Source organism: Brachyhypopomus gauderio, chromosome 4 (genome assembly GCF_052324685.1).
Source record: "Brachyhypopomus gauderio isolate BG-103 chromosome 4, BGAUD_0.2, whole genome shotgun sequence".
Lineage (NCBI taxonomy): Eukaryota > Metazoa > Chordata > Actinopteri > Gymnotiformes > Hypopomidae > Brachyhypopomus > Brachyhypopomus gauderio.
The window spans coordinates 17,113,037-17,129,805 of record NC_135214.1 but is presented as its reverse complement, the minus strand read 5'-3'; the positions used below and the strand labels follow the sequence as shown (position 1 = coordinate 17,129,805).

The window sequence follows — 16,769 nt, the reverse complement described above, 5'->3', positions numbered from 1 at the left end:
GCTGAAGCAGCATACATAAATACTAGTGAGGGTGGTAATAAATATGACTCTATTACCTGAAAAATATAAATATAAGTAGGTTTATACAGCAGCTGAGAGTCTTTACATATGCAGGATTCAGTGTTCTTTAAAGTGACAGGAGTATAAAATAAGGCGAACACACGTAGTCAGAAATAAACAGGCGGTGGTGGTTGAAGAGTGTGTGTTCGGTTGTGTGAGTGACACAGGATCCAGCGGTGGGTGCTGGTGTGTTGTAGTATTTGCGTATGGCTCTGGGGTAGAAACTGTTCGTAGATCTTAAAACGTGTCCCCGAGGGCCGCAGATGGAATCGGTGATGTCCCAGGACACCGCCGAGGCAGTGTTAGTTGAAATGCAGTGCGTCAAAACACATGAAGCTCATTTTTGAACTAGTGACTTAGGACTCCATTGGATGTCATTATGAAAACATGCTGTAGGTTGACTGCATTGGCCACGGCTGGGTCACTGACTTGAGTGCTTTGTGCTAACATAGTGGGGATTCCTTCTGTCTTTTCTCATTGTAATCTTGCAGTTTTGACATTCCAGTGTAGGACTATCTAGTCAAGACATAATTTGTTGCTAGTTAATCTACAGATCAATCTCAAATTGCCATATATATGATAGATTAGTCATATATATGATAGATTAGTCATACATATGATAGATTAGTCATACATATGATAGATTAGTCATACATATGATAGATTAGTCATACATATGATAGATTAGTCATATATATGATAGATTAGTCATACATATGATAGATTAGTCATATATATGATAGATTAGTCATATATATGCTTTTTTCCTTTTTTTACAAAGCATTCCTCATGTGGTGTCATTCTCTGCTTAGCAAGCATTTTCAGGTCAGTGATGAAAGACGAACCTCTTATTATGTGGAGACAAAAATGGATGCAAGACTAATCAGGCCGCTGAAAACTAAGGCTCCTTTCCTGCTGATCTTAATTTTTCTCTCTTTCTCCCCCTCCCTCCCTCCCTCCCTCCCTCCACCACTCTTCTGCCTTTTGTGCTGACACAGAAGGACCCATCAAATTGTTCTGTAGGTTTGCTGTGTTGTGATTCTGATCTCAATGTCGCACCTCCAGACTTGGAGATTGCGGAGATGGCGTTTTTAGACCCAAAAAGCCAATGTTGCTTCCCTGAAGTCCAACTAGTGTGTCGGGCCTGAATCTCTGTGTGTCCCATGGGAGGTTTAAGTTGGTCGTTGCACGCAGCAAAACCTTTCCTACAAATTACTTAGGCTGCTTGATCCAGGAAGGAACATTTCTCCAGCCCTCACTTTGTACAGTTCAGCAAATAACAGGACACGCGTGCCAAAACATGAAACCACATGTTCCATGGGACATGAAGTCTGTACTCCTACACTGGCCTATTGCAGTTGATGTCATGACACCAGTCCAGAAGGCCATACTGCACAACCACAGCCATCCCCATCTCCTCACTCCTTCCTTTGTAGACTTCCACTGTAGTCGCTTATGTTTTGACTCACAATTCTGTAATTGCATTGAGGCTGATGTATCAGGTATGAATCAGGTATGTCCATCAGACCAGCTGTGTAAATCTGGCCCTTACCCAAAACCAGGTTTCACATAATGTCTGAGATTACACTGTGGTATCAGGTCTACAAATGCCATCTCCCAGCCAAGCCCACCACCACGTCTGTTCCATCACCGTGTGTTGAGAATGTGTGTGGTGGTCTGCAGCATGCTGAAACACAGCGGTGTACAAATACAACTGCGTGGTTCTGTCACACAAGAGTTGATCAATATAAGCAAGAATGAACCGCCTTCCCCAGCTCAGACACACAGCATGGACATCCCTGTCTTGCTCCATTCCTCCACACCACCAGGGGGAGCAGCCCTTCTCCTAAAGAGCCACTGGCTAAAATAGCTGTAGTTCATACAGCGCATTACCTGAAGAGTCTACTCGATTACCTCATGTTGGGCAGTGCTACAGAGCAAGGGTTTGTTTTAAATCCTTACCTGAGTTGACCTGAGGTAACCTGAGGTAACCTGAGGTAACCTGAGTTAACCTGAGGTAACCAGCAGTCTGCAGCCATTGATTACTTGGCTGAGGATTGGATTGAACTCTCTTGCTGCGTGATGGGTCTAGAGCCATTTTAGCCTTGGACATATATCCTAGCCTTAATAAAAGACTAGTGGTTGTGACTAGGATATTTCGTAGCTGAATGAGGCATCCTGGGTCAGCACACAGATGAGGAAACGGCTTGCGCACACTGTCTCTCAGGGCAGAAGGGGTGCTCTCTCCTCTCCTGCCTGGCCTGTTCAGTCAAAGCCTAAAAGAACGATCACGCGAGGTTCGCAGCGAGTTTCTCCCATTCCCTCCCTTCACATCACGATCACTGAATGCAGCGCTACACAATCCCCCACAGCTGTCTGCCATCTTTTAGTGAACAACTGTGATTTTCATCTCTTTCATCATTACACAGATACCGTAAGCAGTAATACAGTAAGCAGTAATGCAGTCAGTCACTATACTATGTGTGTCTGCTGTATGTGCTATAAGATGATGTTTGGTTTTGGGGGGGGCTGCCTTGTAGCCGTGAAAATTAAGAAGCCCATCAAGACGAAGTTCCGCATGCCTGTGTTCAACTGGGTGGCACTGAAGCCCAATCAGATCAACGGCACCGTGTTCAACGAGATTGATGACGAGAAGATACTGGAGGTGAGAACCCTCAGTAACTGACCAGTGTGAATTCACACTGCTCTTGTAAACATGCACCTATGGCGGCTTTCTTGCCTGATGTCTTTTTTTTATATATGACTGGCCAATTCTGATTTTGGCAAATACATATATATATATATATATATATATATATATATATATATATATATATATATATATTAGATTTATATATATAAAATATCTATCAGGAGTGGCCAACCTGCGGCCCGCGAGCCGCATGCGGCTCTTTGCCTAGTTTCATGCGGCTCCCCAGCCGGTCCGCGGGCTCACCTGCACAAACAGGGCGACAAACTGCTACATTTTCGTGGTGCGCGGTTTGTTTACAAGCCTAGCGAGCCGCTAGTACTTTTAAAACCGGCGTAGTGGAAAACACGCATTTGACTGTCTTCACAGCTAATAATTTACACTTATTTACATTATTTACGGGTACACTTATTATGTTGGCTTGCGAAGCAGCCAACATACTGTTCTCCCTATTCTTCTTTTTCTTATTATTATTCTATTCGACTTTTCGGTAACTTTCACAGGTCGCAGTTTTTGAGCTAGAACCTTGAAAATTGGCAGGTTCACAGATCCCATATGGAAGAAGTGTGCTTGTGCTTTTGGGACATGTCGGACATACGGTGTCCTCAGGACAAGTCCTCAAAGTTGACTTTTTCCCATAGAGAATGAATGGCGGAATGTTCAGAAATGTCCCCAGTTAGTGTGCTGTCATGAAAAATCTCCTGGATAAACAGCTGTAAATTCCTTCCACTTTCATCTAGAAGCTCCATTTAAATTTTAAATGAGAGAGATATTTGTCCTTTCTGGCACGCCAAAATATCTAATCATTTTATCAATTACTTTTAGAGTTATGAGCATTTGTTTGGCACTAGACACCGAAAACTGCCCCATTAACTCCCATGTTAATTTCTCAAAATCAGAACTGTCTTTTTCACAATTTGCCTCTGTGTTTAACTTGTCATAAATCAGAAAATATTGGGTCAAACAACACATAAATTACACCAAAATGATCAGCCAAGGGTCCTCTCTCATACAATATCTTCTGTTAAGCGATACGTTAAATAGAGCCCGAAGTACGACCGTTTGTTCGGAGGGTGCAAATCACATTAAACAAGGCGTCTACAGTGGCAGAGACCGTGTTTCAGTTAAGGGATTTTTCACAATTTGCCTGTTTTTAACTTGTCATAAATCAGACAATATTGGGTCAAACAACACACAAATTACACCAAAATAATCAGCCAGGGGTCCTCTCTCATACAATATCTTCGGTTAAGCGATACGTTAAATAGAGCCCGAAGTACGACCGTTTGTTCGGAGGGTGCAAATCACATTAAACAAGGCGTCTACAGTGGCAGAGACCGTGTTTCAGTTAAGGGATTTTTCACAATTTGCCTGTTTTTAACTTGTCATAAATCAGACAATATTGGGTCAAACAACACACAAATTACACCAAAATAATCAGCCAGGGGTCCTCTCTCATACAATATCTTCAGTTAAGCGATAAGTTAAATAGGGCCCGAACTACGACCGTTTGTTTGGAGGGTGCAAATCACATTAAACGAGGCTCCTCCACTCAGAGTGGTGTCAGTTATGTTGAATGTGTCTCCCCCTCCCCCTCACACACGTACGCACACACACACACATGCATCTCTCTCATACCCACTCCACACAGACACACACAGATGGAGCAGAGGAACAGATGGGGAAGATGGAGCAGAGGGGCAGATGGGGCAGGTAGAGCAGCAGGGCAGGTAGAGCAGCGGGGCAGATGGAGCAGACGGGCAGATGGGGCAGATAAAGCAGATGGGGCAGAAGGGCAGATGGAGGATTAACTGTATAACTGAACAACCACTCAATTTTAACTAACCCACAACCAATTACCCCTCAACAGTAATTGCCCCACCACAGGTAAGTACCCCCTCAACAAAAAAATCACATCTAAACAAGCTTTTACCAGGAACTACACAATAATCTTAATACCCATCAACAACAATAACCCCAACAGGTCAATAACCCCTCAATATCAACTACCCCACAGCCAATTACCCCTCAGCAGTAATTGCCCCAAACAGCTATATTACCTATTAACCGCAACAACACCATTAAACTATTAGTCTTCAACAATAACAAATACATCTGCATTAACTACCCCAATGGCAATAGCCCCTCAACAGTAATTGCCCCATCACAGGTAATTGCCCCTCAACAACAAATACATCTAAACAAGTTTTAACAGGAACTACACAGAAATCTTTAAAGCTATCAACAACAATAACCCCAACAGGTCAATAACCCCTCAATGTCAACTACCCCACAGCCAATTACCCCTCAGCAGTAATTACCCCAACAGCTAAACTACCCCTCAACTGCAACTACCCCTTTAGCCAAATACATCAGCATCAACCACACCAGTCAATTAAAAAGCTAATGCCTAGTGCTACACTGATTATCATATTGATGCCATTTGTCTATCCTCCCCTTCTATCATTTCATTCATCCCTCCATCCTCCCATAGGAATGCATTGATTTCATCAATCTCTTAATTTTCAAGATATAGTATTCAAACTTGGTAAAATGACTCAGGAGCTGATGCCTAGCACTGCACTGAGTATCATATTGATGCCATTTGTCTATCCTCCCCTTCTATCATTTCATTCATCCCTCCATCTTCCCATAGGAATGCATTGATTTCATCAATCCCTTAATTTGCAAGATATATTGATCAAACTTGGTAAAATGACTTAGGAGCTGATCCCTAACACTACACTGAATAACATATTGATGCCATTTGTCTATCCTCCCGTTCTATCATTTCATTCCTCCCTCCATCCTCCCATATGGACCCATTGATTTCATAACTCCGTTAATTTTCAAGACTTAATGATCAGACTTGGTGAACTGACTCAATAGCTGATCCCTAGCACTGCACTGAATATCATATTGATGCCATTTGTCTATCCTCCCCTTCTATCATTTCATTCATCCTTCCATCCTCCCATAAGAATGCATTGACTTAATCAATCCCTTAATTTTCAAGATATAGTGATCAAACTTGGTAAAATGACTCAGAAGCTGATCCCTAACACTACACTGAATATCATATTGATGTCATTTATCTATGCTCCCCTTCTATCATTTCATTTATCCCTCCATCTTCCTATAGTAATGCATTGATTTCATAACTCCCTTAATTTTCAAGATATAGTGATCAAACTTTGTAAAATGACTCAGGAGCTGATGCCTTGCACTGCACTGAATATCATATTGATGCCATTTGTCTATCCTCCCGTTCTATCATTTCATTCATCCCCCCATCTCATAGAAATGCATTGATTTAATCAATCCCTTAATTTTCAAGATATAGTGATCAAACTTTGTAAAATGACTCAGGAGCTGATCCCTAACACTATACTGAATATCATATTGATGCCATTTGTCTATCCTCCCATTCTATCATTTCATTCATCCCTCCATCCTCCCATATGGACCCATTGATTTCATAACTCCCTTAATTTTCAAGATATCGTGATCGAACTTGGTGAAATGAATCAGGAGCTGATGCCTTGCACTGCCCTGAATATCATATTGATGGCATTTGTCGATCCTCCCCTTCTATCATTTCATTTATCCCTCCATCTCATAGAAATGCAACGATTTAATCAATTCCTTAATTTTCAAGATATAGTGATCAAACTTGATAAAATGACTCAGGAGCTGATGCCTAGAACTGCACTTAATATCATATTGATGTCATTTGCCCTCCCCTTCTATCATTTCATTCATCCCTCCATCCTCCTATAGGAATGCACTGATTTCACCAATCTCTTAATTTTCAAGACTTGGTGATCAGACTTGGTGAAATTACCCAAAAGCTGATCCCTAGCACTACACTGAATATCATTTAACAGTGATAACATTGAAACAACCTTTAACATCATTTAGCAGGTTGTCAACATTTAAACAGCCTTCAACATCATTTAGCAGGATATCAACATTAAAACAACCTTTAACATTAGGAGGTCAACAACATTCAAAACAACGTTTCAGCTGCTTTGCAAGCCAACATAAAGTTTGTTCACAAACTTTGCCTATCTAGTTTACATTTAGTTTCACAACAAACAGCTATCTGACTGAATAATTCGCTTGCACTATGTTACAAATACAAGTAACATACAAAAATACAAATGTTCCTCCTCTTGTTATTCCAGCGGTAAACTTGAGAGAACCTGAAAACTTTTAAGATTGACTGTTTTAAAAATGAACTACCATTAAATTAAATATTACCTATCTTGGTAACTAAGCCAGCAGCAGCAAATCCTAATTAAACTATATTTTAAGCATATATTAAGCTAGCTGGCCTAGCTAGCTTTATACACAAACAAGCTCATGTAATACACTTACATAAGTTATAGGACAAAACCTTTTTCCCCCCACAAACCTACACATAAAATAAAGAGCAATATTTGTCCTCTTCCAAATGATAACAAGTACCCCAGGTAATACAAATGAAAAATCAAGACACCTTTATGTTGTTGTCAGTGTTGCCTAATGTAGTCACCGTGTAAATGTGACTGAATACTGCAAAAATCAAAACCCTAGAGAATTTGTGCTACACTTAAAGTATCCAAGTGTATTTGTGTTTCTTGTTTAACTTTTTTAATTTATTAAGAATTTGTACATGACATTTCAAGAAAAGAATGAAATGTAACTATCCCGTGTTTCTCAGGATCTGAATGTAGATGAGTTTGAAGAGATGTTCAAGACGAGAGCTCAGGGCCCTGCTGTGGACGTCATATCCAGCAAACAGAAGGCCTCCCAGAAAGGGCCGCATAAAGTCTCCCTGCTGGATGCGAACAGGGCCAAAAACCTGGCCATTACCCTCCGAAAAGTGGGCAAGACTCCCGAGGAAATCTGCAAAGCCATCCAGGTGTAAGTTGTGTTGGTCTGAAGTTGTCAGCCTTTCAGGAACAGTGTCCTGTAGGGTTTTGTTTAGGGCTCTGCCACTGTGCTGGCCAGAATTAGAGACGGGTTCTTGACCACCATGTTTTGACACTTCATTGCTGTATGTAGCTTAGTGCAGTCAGCATTTCATTAAAGATCTCACTGCATGGCCCTGCTCGGTCTAATTCGCTGCCGTTCTGATGTCACATGGAATTACCCACATTGTTTTCAACATGTCAACGCTTGCATTTCAAGGCTGTCACCGGTTTCTGAGTCATTACTATCATGCTTTAGACTCAACTCAGACTGTCCAAGGCTACATCATAGAGTTGTCCTTTGTGTCACTGTTTCGTAACCAAGCCCTATGTCGGTCATGCTCTTGCAAATTTGCTGTGCTCTGCCAACAACTCTCTGCAAGAGGCACCGTCAACACAAATATCACTACTGATCATCCTCGTCCTTCCGTCATGGACGTCATTTCTGGTGGAGTGTAACTTGTTTTTTCCCTCCCGAGAGTGGCAAGCAGCCACAGTGGCAGCTGCACTGCACTGAGAAAGAGGTCGACATGCCCCATTATTAACAAAAAGACAACAGTATTAACTGGATCAGTATAAATCACTGACATACCATAGTCACTGTTTCAAATCACTCCCAAGACTTCCCAAGTTGGGTTTCTACCAGTCAAGAAATTTGTGCATGCTTAGTTGTTTAAAACGACCCTGGGGAGGCAGCAAGGAGGGCGGCCAACTTCACACAGTACCTCGTACCTCGCATGTCTGCCCTGTGCCTAACGAGCCTCTCTGTCCGTCCCCCGGCCTCAGGTTCGACTTGCGGACGCTACCCGTGGACTTTGTGGAGTGTTTGATGCGCTTCATCCCGACTGAAGCGGAGGTGAAAGCCCTACGGCAGTATGAGAAGGAGAGGAAGCCGGTGGAGAACTTAACGGACGAGGACCGCTTCATGATGCAGTTCAGCAAGATCGAGCGCCTCATGCAGAAGATGACCATCATGGCCTTCGTGGGCAACTTCTGCGAGAGCGTGGTCATGCTCACGCCGGTGAGAACCCCCCCAACCCCCGGGGTCTGCTTGCTGTTTAAAATGGCTGCCTGTTTTGGGACCATTTGTAATTAGCCAACAATGTTTTTGGTTCCTGTACCTTAATGATTTGACTTTGTTGGTCTTGGTCTGCGTCACTCTACCTTGTGATCAGTTTACCAATTCATGAATCTCTTCTTTTAATCCCTGTTCACTTCAGAATGTATTTGTTTAAGAAGCTTGTAAAATGTTTCGTTTTAGAAACTTCTGATTGATGCTTGTTTTTTGTGTTTTATTGTTTTTTCCCCCCAATTTGACAGCAACTGCATGCCGTCATTGCAGCGTCTGTGTCCATCAAGTCTTCACAGAAGCTCAAGAAGATCCTGGAGGTTAGTAGGCTGTACCTTCCTGGATCTGCGTGGATGCTCTAGAGATCTGTTCCATCTTAAGCCACACCTTCCTCATCTTCCTCTCCCTCTCTCAGATTATTCTGGCTCTTGGCAACTACATGAACAGCAGTAAACGAGGTGCCGTGTACGGCTTCAAACTTCAGAGTCTGGACCTGGTAGGTCTCCCGCTGTCTCGGACCGCCGTACGGTCACAGCGCCCGAGCTGCTGCACTCAAGACGCCTCGGGAGTGTTCGCACGCCGCTCAGCTGTGCTCATCTCTTCCAGCTACTGGATACCAAGTCCACAGACAGGAAGCTGACACTCTTGCACTACATTGCAAATGTAGTGAAGGAGAAGTACCAGCAGGTGTCACTGTTCTACAACGAGCTCCATTACGTGGAGAAGGCCGCCGCAGGTACAGTGCAGATTTGACCTGTTTAAACTTTTCTAATAATTTATATATATGATGTGTGTACTTTTAAAATCACAGTTAGCTAAATTATGGTTAAATTTGTTAATGCCAACTCATTAAATAATGGTTAAGTCAGGTAAACGATGGTTAAACTGTAGTGTCTTTGTGGTCGCTGTGCTTGTGCCCAGTGTGTTGAATGTGTCCACGCGCTCGGTGTTGCAGTGTCGCTGGAGAACGTTCTGCTGGACGTGAGGGAGCTCCAGAGAGGCCTGGACCTGACCAGGCGGGAGTACAGCATGCACGGACACAACACGCTGCTCAAGGACTTCATCCAGCACAATGAGAACAAGCTGAAGAAGCTGCAGGATGACGCCAAGATCGCGCAGGTACCTCTCGCTCCTGGACCTCCGGTCTCCGGTGTTTCCAGAGGGGTTTTTCTCTTGCTGAAGTTGGAAAGCTCTGGCCGTTAGAGCCAGCCTCACCCCTGCTCTTCTCCTGCAGGACGCCTTTGAGGAGGCAGTGAAGTTCTTTGGGGAGAGCTCAAAGACCACGCCTCCATCTGTCTTCTTCCCCGTGTTTGTGCGCTTCGTGAAGGCATACAGGGTAAACCAGTCACCCCCCACCTACATCCAGTCACCCCCCACTAGGGCTGCCACAAACGATTATTTTTATAGTCGACTAATCACCGATTAATTTTTATGATTAGTCGACTAATCGGATCGTGCGTTAATTGAATATAAAACATACAGCTTATCACACTAGAATGCAACTGCTATTATATAATCATTAGATTTCAGCTAAAAATAAAAACAATTAAGATCATAGTATATTAAACCTTTAATGAAATATGCAACTTGTTGCAACAATTATTAAAATAAGTATAAGGCACTGGCTTAAACAACGCAAAAATAAATCCAATAATAAAGAATTTTTTTTTTTAGGTTTTTCTTTCTTTCATTTGTCTCTGGCATCAAACGTAGCTACATATAAATCAAATTAGGTAGGTACCTGAAACTAAGGAATTATTCACAAAAATAAAGTTTTGGTCTCACTGACGTTACAGAAAACACACGAATGCGTGCTAAGGCTAATGAAACAAATCGCCATCACTAATGTTATCTTTTACAGTTACCACGATAAGTAAGTACAAAGTTAGCGTTCTGTTTACGGTAACGTTAGCAGCTAACTAGCGATTTAGATTACAGAGATGACGGTCCCTTTTCATCATTGTCATAATAAGCCACAACATGCTTCAGGTGCTCGTACATCGCGGTTGTGCTGTCGTGGAAGGAAAGTTCTGCCTTGCAGATATTGCACGCGTTTCGGAACCCGGTTACGGAAAATGATCCCACACTTTTGAGTTCCGTAGCCGGGTAGCCATGATACCAGTCTGTATAATGTCCTGGGATATCGTCCACTGTCTACCTCGGTTTCCACTACTGCACATGTGCGTTAGGGACAGAAAGGCAGACGCGACCGCAGCAGTATGGAGAGAAAAAAAAAACACGACGCATCGACTATTAAATTAGTCGTCGACTATTTTGATAGTCGACATAATCGTGACTAGTCGACTAATCGTGGCAGCCCTACCCCCCCACCTACATCCAGTCACCTCCCACCTGTATCCCTGCAGCACGTGCCTAGACACACTGTAGACACATTCTAGACACACTCTAGACAGCACGGGCCTAGACGCACTCTACACACACTCTAGACACACTCTACACAGCACGGGCCTTGACGCACTCTAGACACACACTACACAGCACGGGCCTTGACGCACTCTAGACACACACTACACAGCACTGGCCTAGACACACTCTACACACACACACTACACAGCACGGGCCTAGACACACTCTAGACCAGGGGTACTCAACTGGCGGACCGCGGTCCGGATCCGGACCCGAACGCAGTCCTGTCCGGACCCAATCTCATTCCTGATTAACTGGATACGGGCCAAAAAAAAAAACCGGAGCATTTATTTATTTCATTAGAGTGTGTCTAGAGTACCCCTGCTCTAGACACACTCTACACAGCACGGGCCAAAACACACTCCAGACGCACTCTAGACAGCACAGGGCATCCATCCTGCATATTCGTTCCACTGTCACCCCTTTATCGATTAGTTTGCTGTCATCTTCTCTCTCTCAGCAAGCGGAGGAGGAGAATGAGCAGAAGAAGCGGCAGGAGCAGATGATGATGGAGAAGTTGCTGGAGCAGGAGGCCATGATGGATCAGGAGGGCCAGAAGGTGAGGAGAGGGTGGACCATGGTGAGGAGAGGGTGGACCATGGCTTCTATGTGCATGTAATATACTGTACACTAGGAATAAATCCATAAACGATGGATTTGATTATGATTCTTCAGGAATCCTAAACCTGATTTTGTCTATATTGATGTGTCAGTATTGTGTTGATTATAGTAAAAGTAAGTGCATGCCAGATCAGTGTGGTTGAGATGGTTTGTACTCTGGAGCATCTGCACTAAATTAGCTGGGACGGATCTCTGAGCAGATCAGGCAGTCGGCATTGAGTGGTCAGAACGGTGCGATGTTGAGTCCATATGCTCCTGATGTGCCATCACACTGTGTCTCTTGTGTGTGTATGTGTGTGACCAGTCCTCGGCTCAAAAGAACAGACGCCAGCAGCAGGAGCTCATCGCTGAGCTGAGGAAGAAGCAGGTGAAGGACAGCAGGCATGTCTATGAAGGGAAGGACGGGGCCATCGAGGACATCATCACAGGTCACTCACACACACACACACCCGAGCACACACCCTCTTTGTGGTCTGGACTTTGCTGGGATTGGCTGGTGTGCTCTGTGTCGGTCTGCATGCAGAAGTTGCTCTTTGTAATAGTGTTCTTGATTAACATGGGAGTCTTAAACCACTAACCAATGTGTGGCCTTTTAGATTTGTCTTCTAATGTGTGCTGTATAGTCGATAGCTGTTCTTAAAGAAACTGTCAATATGTCTTTTTTTTGTCTCTGCTTTTATCTGAATTGTGTATTTATTTGTTATTGAGAACATTTCTGACCCGTAGGCGTTGAGTATCAGCAGCTCTGTTGGCTCCCGCACCTCGTCGGTCGTGTTTGCTTGAGGTGTTGCAATAGCACACAGCATGTCTGCAGAGCAACGGCGCAGAACTTGACCCGACACGCTCGGCTCCGCCACAAACAGCAGAACGCCGCCTCCGATAAACGCTTACCGCTCGACCCCGGCCGGGTCAGCTTCGCCTCGGGATCGGACCCGGCCATGCCGCGCTGACCATAGACGCGGCAGCTGTGCTAATGTGCTAGCTGCTCTGCTGGCTGGTTAACCGTGTTTGTGTCTCTGTCTGTTGTGTGTGTGTGTGTGTGTGTGTGTGTGTGTGTGTGTGTGTGTGTGTGTGTGTGTGTGGCTGTCTGGACGCAGTGCTGAAGACTGTCCCCTTTACCGCCCGCACGGCCAAGCGGGGCTCCCGCTTCTTCAACGAGGAGCTCCATTATTAAAGTTCACGCTCGCGCGCTCTTAAAGGTCGCTGGAAAGAGCTGCTCTCTCCTCTTTCTCTCGTTTTCTTCACCGTGTGCAACCCTTCGCATCGCTCACATTTCTTTTACTTTGTTTTCTTTCCTTTGGGGTTCACTCACTCACTCATCTGGATGTGGTCCAAGTACATATGCGTGTTTGTGTGATGTCGTATGGGTGTGTCCATATCACTGCCCCACCATCCCCTGTAATCCCTGCATGGTGGGGAGAGGGGGGGGTTTGACAGAATGATGTCATCACTTTCCTCTGCATGAAGTGTCATCAAGAATTCATATTCATCAGTGTAATGTAACCATCAATCAGAGCAAATGTAATTTCACAATGAGCCAATGATGTCAGACGAGTCATTCTTTGTAATTACTGAGCTCCTATTTTCCTAACTTCCAAAGACACTTCTGAAATGTTTCAGTCAATCCTGCTGCAGTGTTAATTGCAACACAGCATGTGACCTTTAAAACCCTAAGACCTTTAAACCTTTTTTGTGCTCCGATGGGCAGTGATGTTACAAGGCTGGGGTGAGGGCGCCCTCTACTGTGTATTAGCAAAAGTACAGCTTATGTTTGCACATGAAAAATGTAAATATAAATGGGAGAGTTGCTCTGCTGCTATGAAGTCTGAATGAGTCTCATGAGCCATGAAGTGCACAGAAAGGTTTATGGAAGGTGTTAAAAGACCCAGCTAGAGAGTCTTTTTCATTCAGTGTTTTCTTCAAAAGTGTCTGTCTTAAATAAAGATGGATAGGACTGAGGTTAAATGCATGTCGTATGGCATTATTGGCTTGGCTTGTGATATTATGACTTGCCTGTGTGTTCATTTGTCCATGATACTGTGTATGTATGATGTCATTGTTGTGTTTCATTTTTCGCATGGCGTTAAGTCTCCTCCATCGCTCTACTCATTTTCCTCACAATGATGCTTCTCTTTCACGGCAGTTCTGAACCTCCTTTGCCGAGCTTGGATTGTCAGGAAGTGCCTGTGTTACTTCCTGTTTTCCAGCTAGTTGCTTTGGGGTCATGTAAATAAGCTGATGCATGAAGCATGAAGGAATGTGTGTTTGCTACCTGAAGCTCTTCGGTCCTAGCACACATGCCAGTACTCCCACACTACTCAGCCCTGTGCTTTCAGTGGAATACACTGCACCTTGCTGTGTGCTCCCTTCAGCGCTAACATCCACACGCACGCACGCACCTTTCTGTTCTCCATGCTCGGAAATATTTACCATTAGACGTTATTGTTTGGGTTTGTCTTTATTGCGCCTTCCTGCATAAATGGGTATTTGCTTTACGGCGTGTTGCTGGAGGCCAATGTGCAAAGCAGCTTGATCAGTGGAGACGTATATACAACAGTTCTGCTCTCATTCGCTCAGTGAATGCTGGTGCTCTCTCTATGGCCATTGCTTCTATACTCACCTCATGATTCTGCCTGACCTTGCAACTCTGACCTCTGACCCCTGGACAGCTTGGTTCGGTGTGGTTTGCCATGTCCGGTCACCTCTACTTTATTTTAACCTCCATTTTTGTCTCCTCTCCTCTCAGCCCTAAAGAAGAATAATATTACTAAATTTCCCAATGTGCACTCGAGGGTAAGGAACTCGTCCAGTAGCACCCCAGTGGTGATGGATGTTTCTCAAACCTGGCAAGCATCTACTTCTATTTATCCCTCTTTTATCTAACCTGTGTGTTTGGATCTTAATGCCTGTGTAGTACCCTTCCCCCACTCCACCCCTCCCTATAGGTTTCATTTTCAAGTACTTGTTCCAAAGTCATGAAATTCCATAAATTCAAATTTCCTTGATGCTGATGGTTTCTCATAGGTGGCTTTGGAACATCTACCTCATGTACAACACCATCAGCTGAACAGCCCTGCTACCAATGCATTTGTACAAGATCACTGTGACTAATGTAGAATAGATTCTACAGTAATGTAACCATAACCTGGACTAGCTGCCAATACGATTTTCTTAAATTAAGGGTGTGGTCAGCAGCACTTTTAGATCGTTCCCATTATAGACGAGTTTGGTCTAGTGAAAATCTCTAGATCAAAATTTCAGCTCAAACTTGTCTGAAGTTATTTTCTAGTTAGCTCAAGCTGCATTGTCCGATTGGCTGCCAGCACACCCCGATCCCCATGAGAAGGCTTTGATGGAGTGATTGACAGGTCTTTTGTCCTATTGCCTCCATTAGATCTAAGAAACCAGCCTTACAGGCGCGCAGATGCGGTGAGGAGGAGTGTACGGAGACGCTTCGATGATCAGAACTTGCGGCCAATCAACAACGTGGAGTTGGTCATGTAATAAGGGCAGAGTGGATGTGATTGGACAGGCTGGGGTGCAGAGGCGGGGCAGTCAGCCTGTCAAATGGACCGATGAAGGATTGAGAGACTGGAAGTTGGTCTGAATGGTCAAAATGTCAAGATACTTTTGACAAGCCAAGTGCCTGATTTTAACATGTGCATGATCAGATGTCTTTATCTTTTATATTTGGTTTTGCTTCAAGCTATACCCGACTTTACCCTTCAGAACTAGAAATGGACATTGAGTCTTTCCATCTGATTTAACATGTCCGGAGATGGTACGTCGGGTACCTGTTAATATATACTCATGACTAGGAGAGCTCCTAGTGTCTTGTCTTTTCACATTCCAGTGCCAATTGCCATATTGCTTTGACTGCACAGTGTGGTACAAAAACACTTTATTCCCCCATGTGTGAACAAGGGCTACGTGTACTCGGAGATTACAGCCATCCAACTATCACTGCACATCCAAACAAAAGCTGCTGTTTTCAGTGGAAAACCTGTGTAGGACCTGATCTACACACGACCAGATTTGTAGACCAAGATTTTGTAAAAATAAAATAAAAATATGTAGAAGCTGATGGAGGGAGTACGGAGAAGGCTGGAGGGAAAAAGGTTACATATCGAGCTAATGTCAGCTGTACATGGACGCATTAATTCCTCCAGGCAGCAGTGATATGAAGTGTGAAGAAAAAGAAAATCAACTCGCCTCAATGCTTGTGTGAAAGTAACGGGAGGCTTTTCTTGGGGCTCCAGGCTACCACAAACCAAGTTGTGCCCCAGAGACTCACTGTTGGAAACCAACTTGCCTGCTCTTGGTGCCTAGTTTAACAGTGCAAGGAGGCACAATCTGCAGAAGACGACGCATTCCAGCATAGCACACATCGAATGGTAACAGTTTGAATCCATCTACAGTGTATACCAAAGAGTCAAAACAGGAGAAGCATCTCAATATACTTGGATTCAGTGGTCATTAAAATTGGGCTATTCTCCAAAAAAAAACAAAAGTACTGTTGACTAATGAAGGCACGACCACTAACGTCTCTGAAACGTTGAACCACTAAAGTGAATTACGCTCCATTGGACTCAGGTGGACACCACTGAAATGAGGGCCAGTTCATTCTGGTGTTCATTCTGTTCTAATAAAGTAAAAAGAAATGCAGGTGAAAACTAGTACAAAAGACCAACAGTTAAAGAACAGAATTTGGGGGGGGGGGGGGGGAATGTACAGTTATTTTGCTACAAAATGTATTGCATTTGTTTTTATTTAACCTTCATTAGCTCAAGGTTAATATTGTAATATTGTACATATTGTTTAAAACCACATAAACAGATTTCAGCATCGTTACATCATTTGAATGTTATTTTAACTTATAGTTTTTCCATTTTGTATATTTAATTAAACTGAACCATGAATTTGGTTT

General features: G+C 43.7%; 1 protein-coding gene across 3 annotated transcripts in view; it reads left to right on the top strand.

Moving 5' to 3' along the window:
* The window catches only part of fmnl2a (formin-like 2a), a 50,845-nt gene extending 34,402 nt beyond the window's left edge, over positions 1 to 16,443 (top strand). Inside the window, exons 16-27 of one of the 3 annotated variants that reach the window (XM_077002733.1) lie at positions 2,601 to 2,725; positions 7,476 to 7,678; positions 8,512 to 8,746; positions 9,046 to 9,114; positions 9,210 to 9,290; positions 9,401 to 9,530; positions 9,750 to 9,913; positions 10,029 to 10,130; positions 11,682 to 11,780; positions 12,147 to 12,270; positions 12,940 to 13,041; positions 15,237 to 16,443. In XM_077002733.1, the coding sequence (XP_076858848.1) occupies positions 2,601 to 2,725; positions 7,476 to 7,678; positions 8,512 to 8,746; positions 9,046 to 9,114; positions 9,210 to 9,290; positions 9,401 to 9,530; positions 9,750 to 9,913; positions 10,029 to 10,130; positions 11,682 to 11,780; positions 12,147 to 12,270; positions 12,940 to 13,016 (1,409 nt within the window). In that variant the 3' untranslated portion in view covers positions 13,017 to 13,041; positions 15,237 to 16,443. Of the gene's footprint in view, positions 1 to 2,600; positions 2,726 to 7,475; positions 7,679 to 8,511; positions 8,747 to 9,045; positions 9,115 to 9,209; positions 9,291 to 9,400; positions 9,531 to 9,749; positions 9,914 to 10,028; positions 10,131 to 11,681; positions 11,781 to 12,146; positions 12,271 to 12,939; positions 13,042 to 14,588; positions 14,689 to 15,236 lie in introns of all 3 variants that reach the window. The other 2 variants (XM_077002732.1, XM_077002731.1) reach the window with 2 other exon arrangements.
* Positions 16,444 to 16,769: the final 326 nt, after the last annotated feature.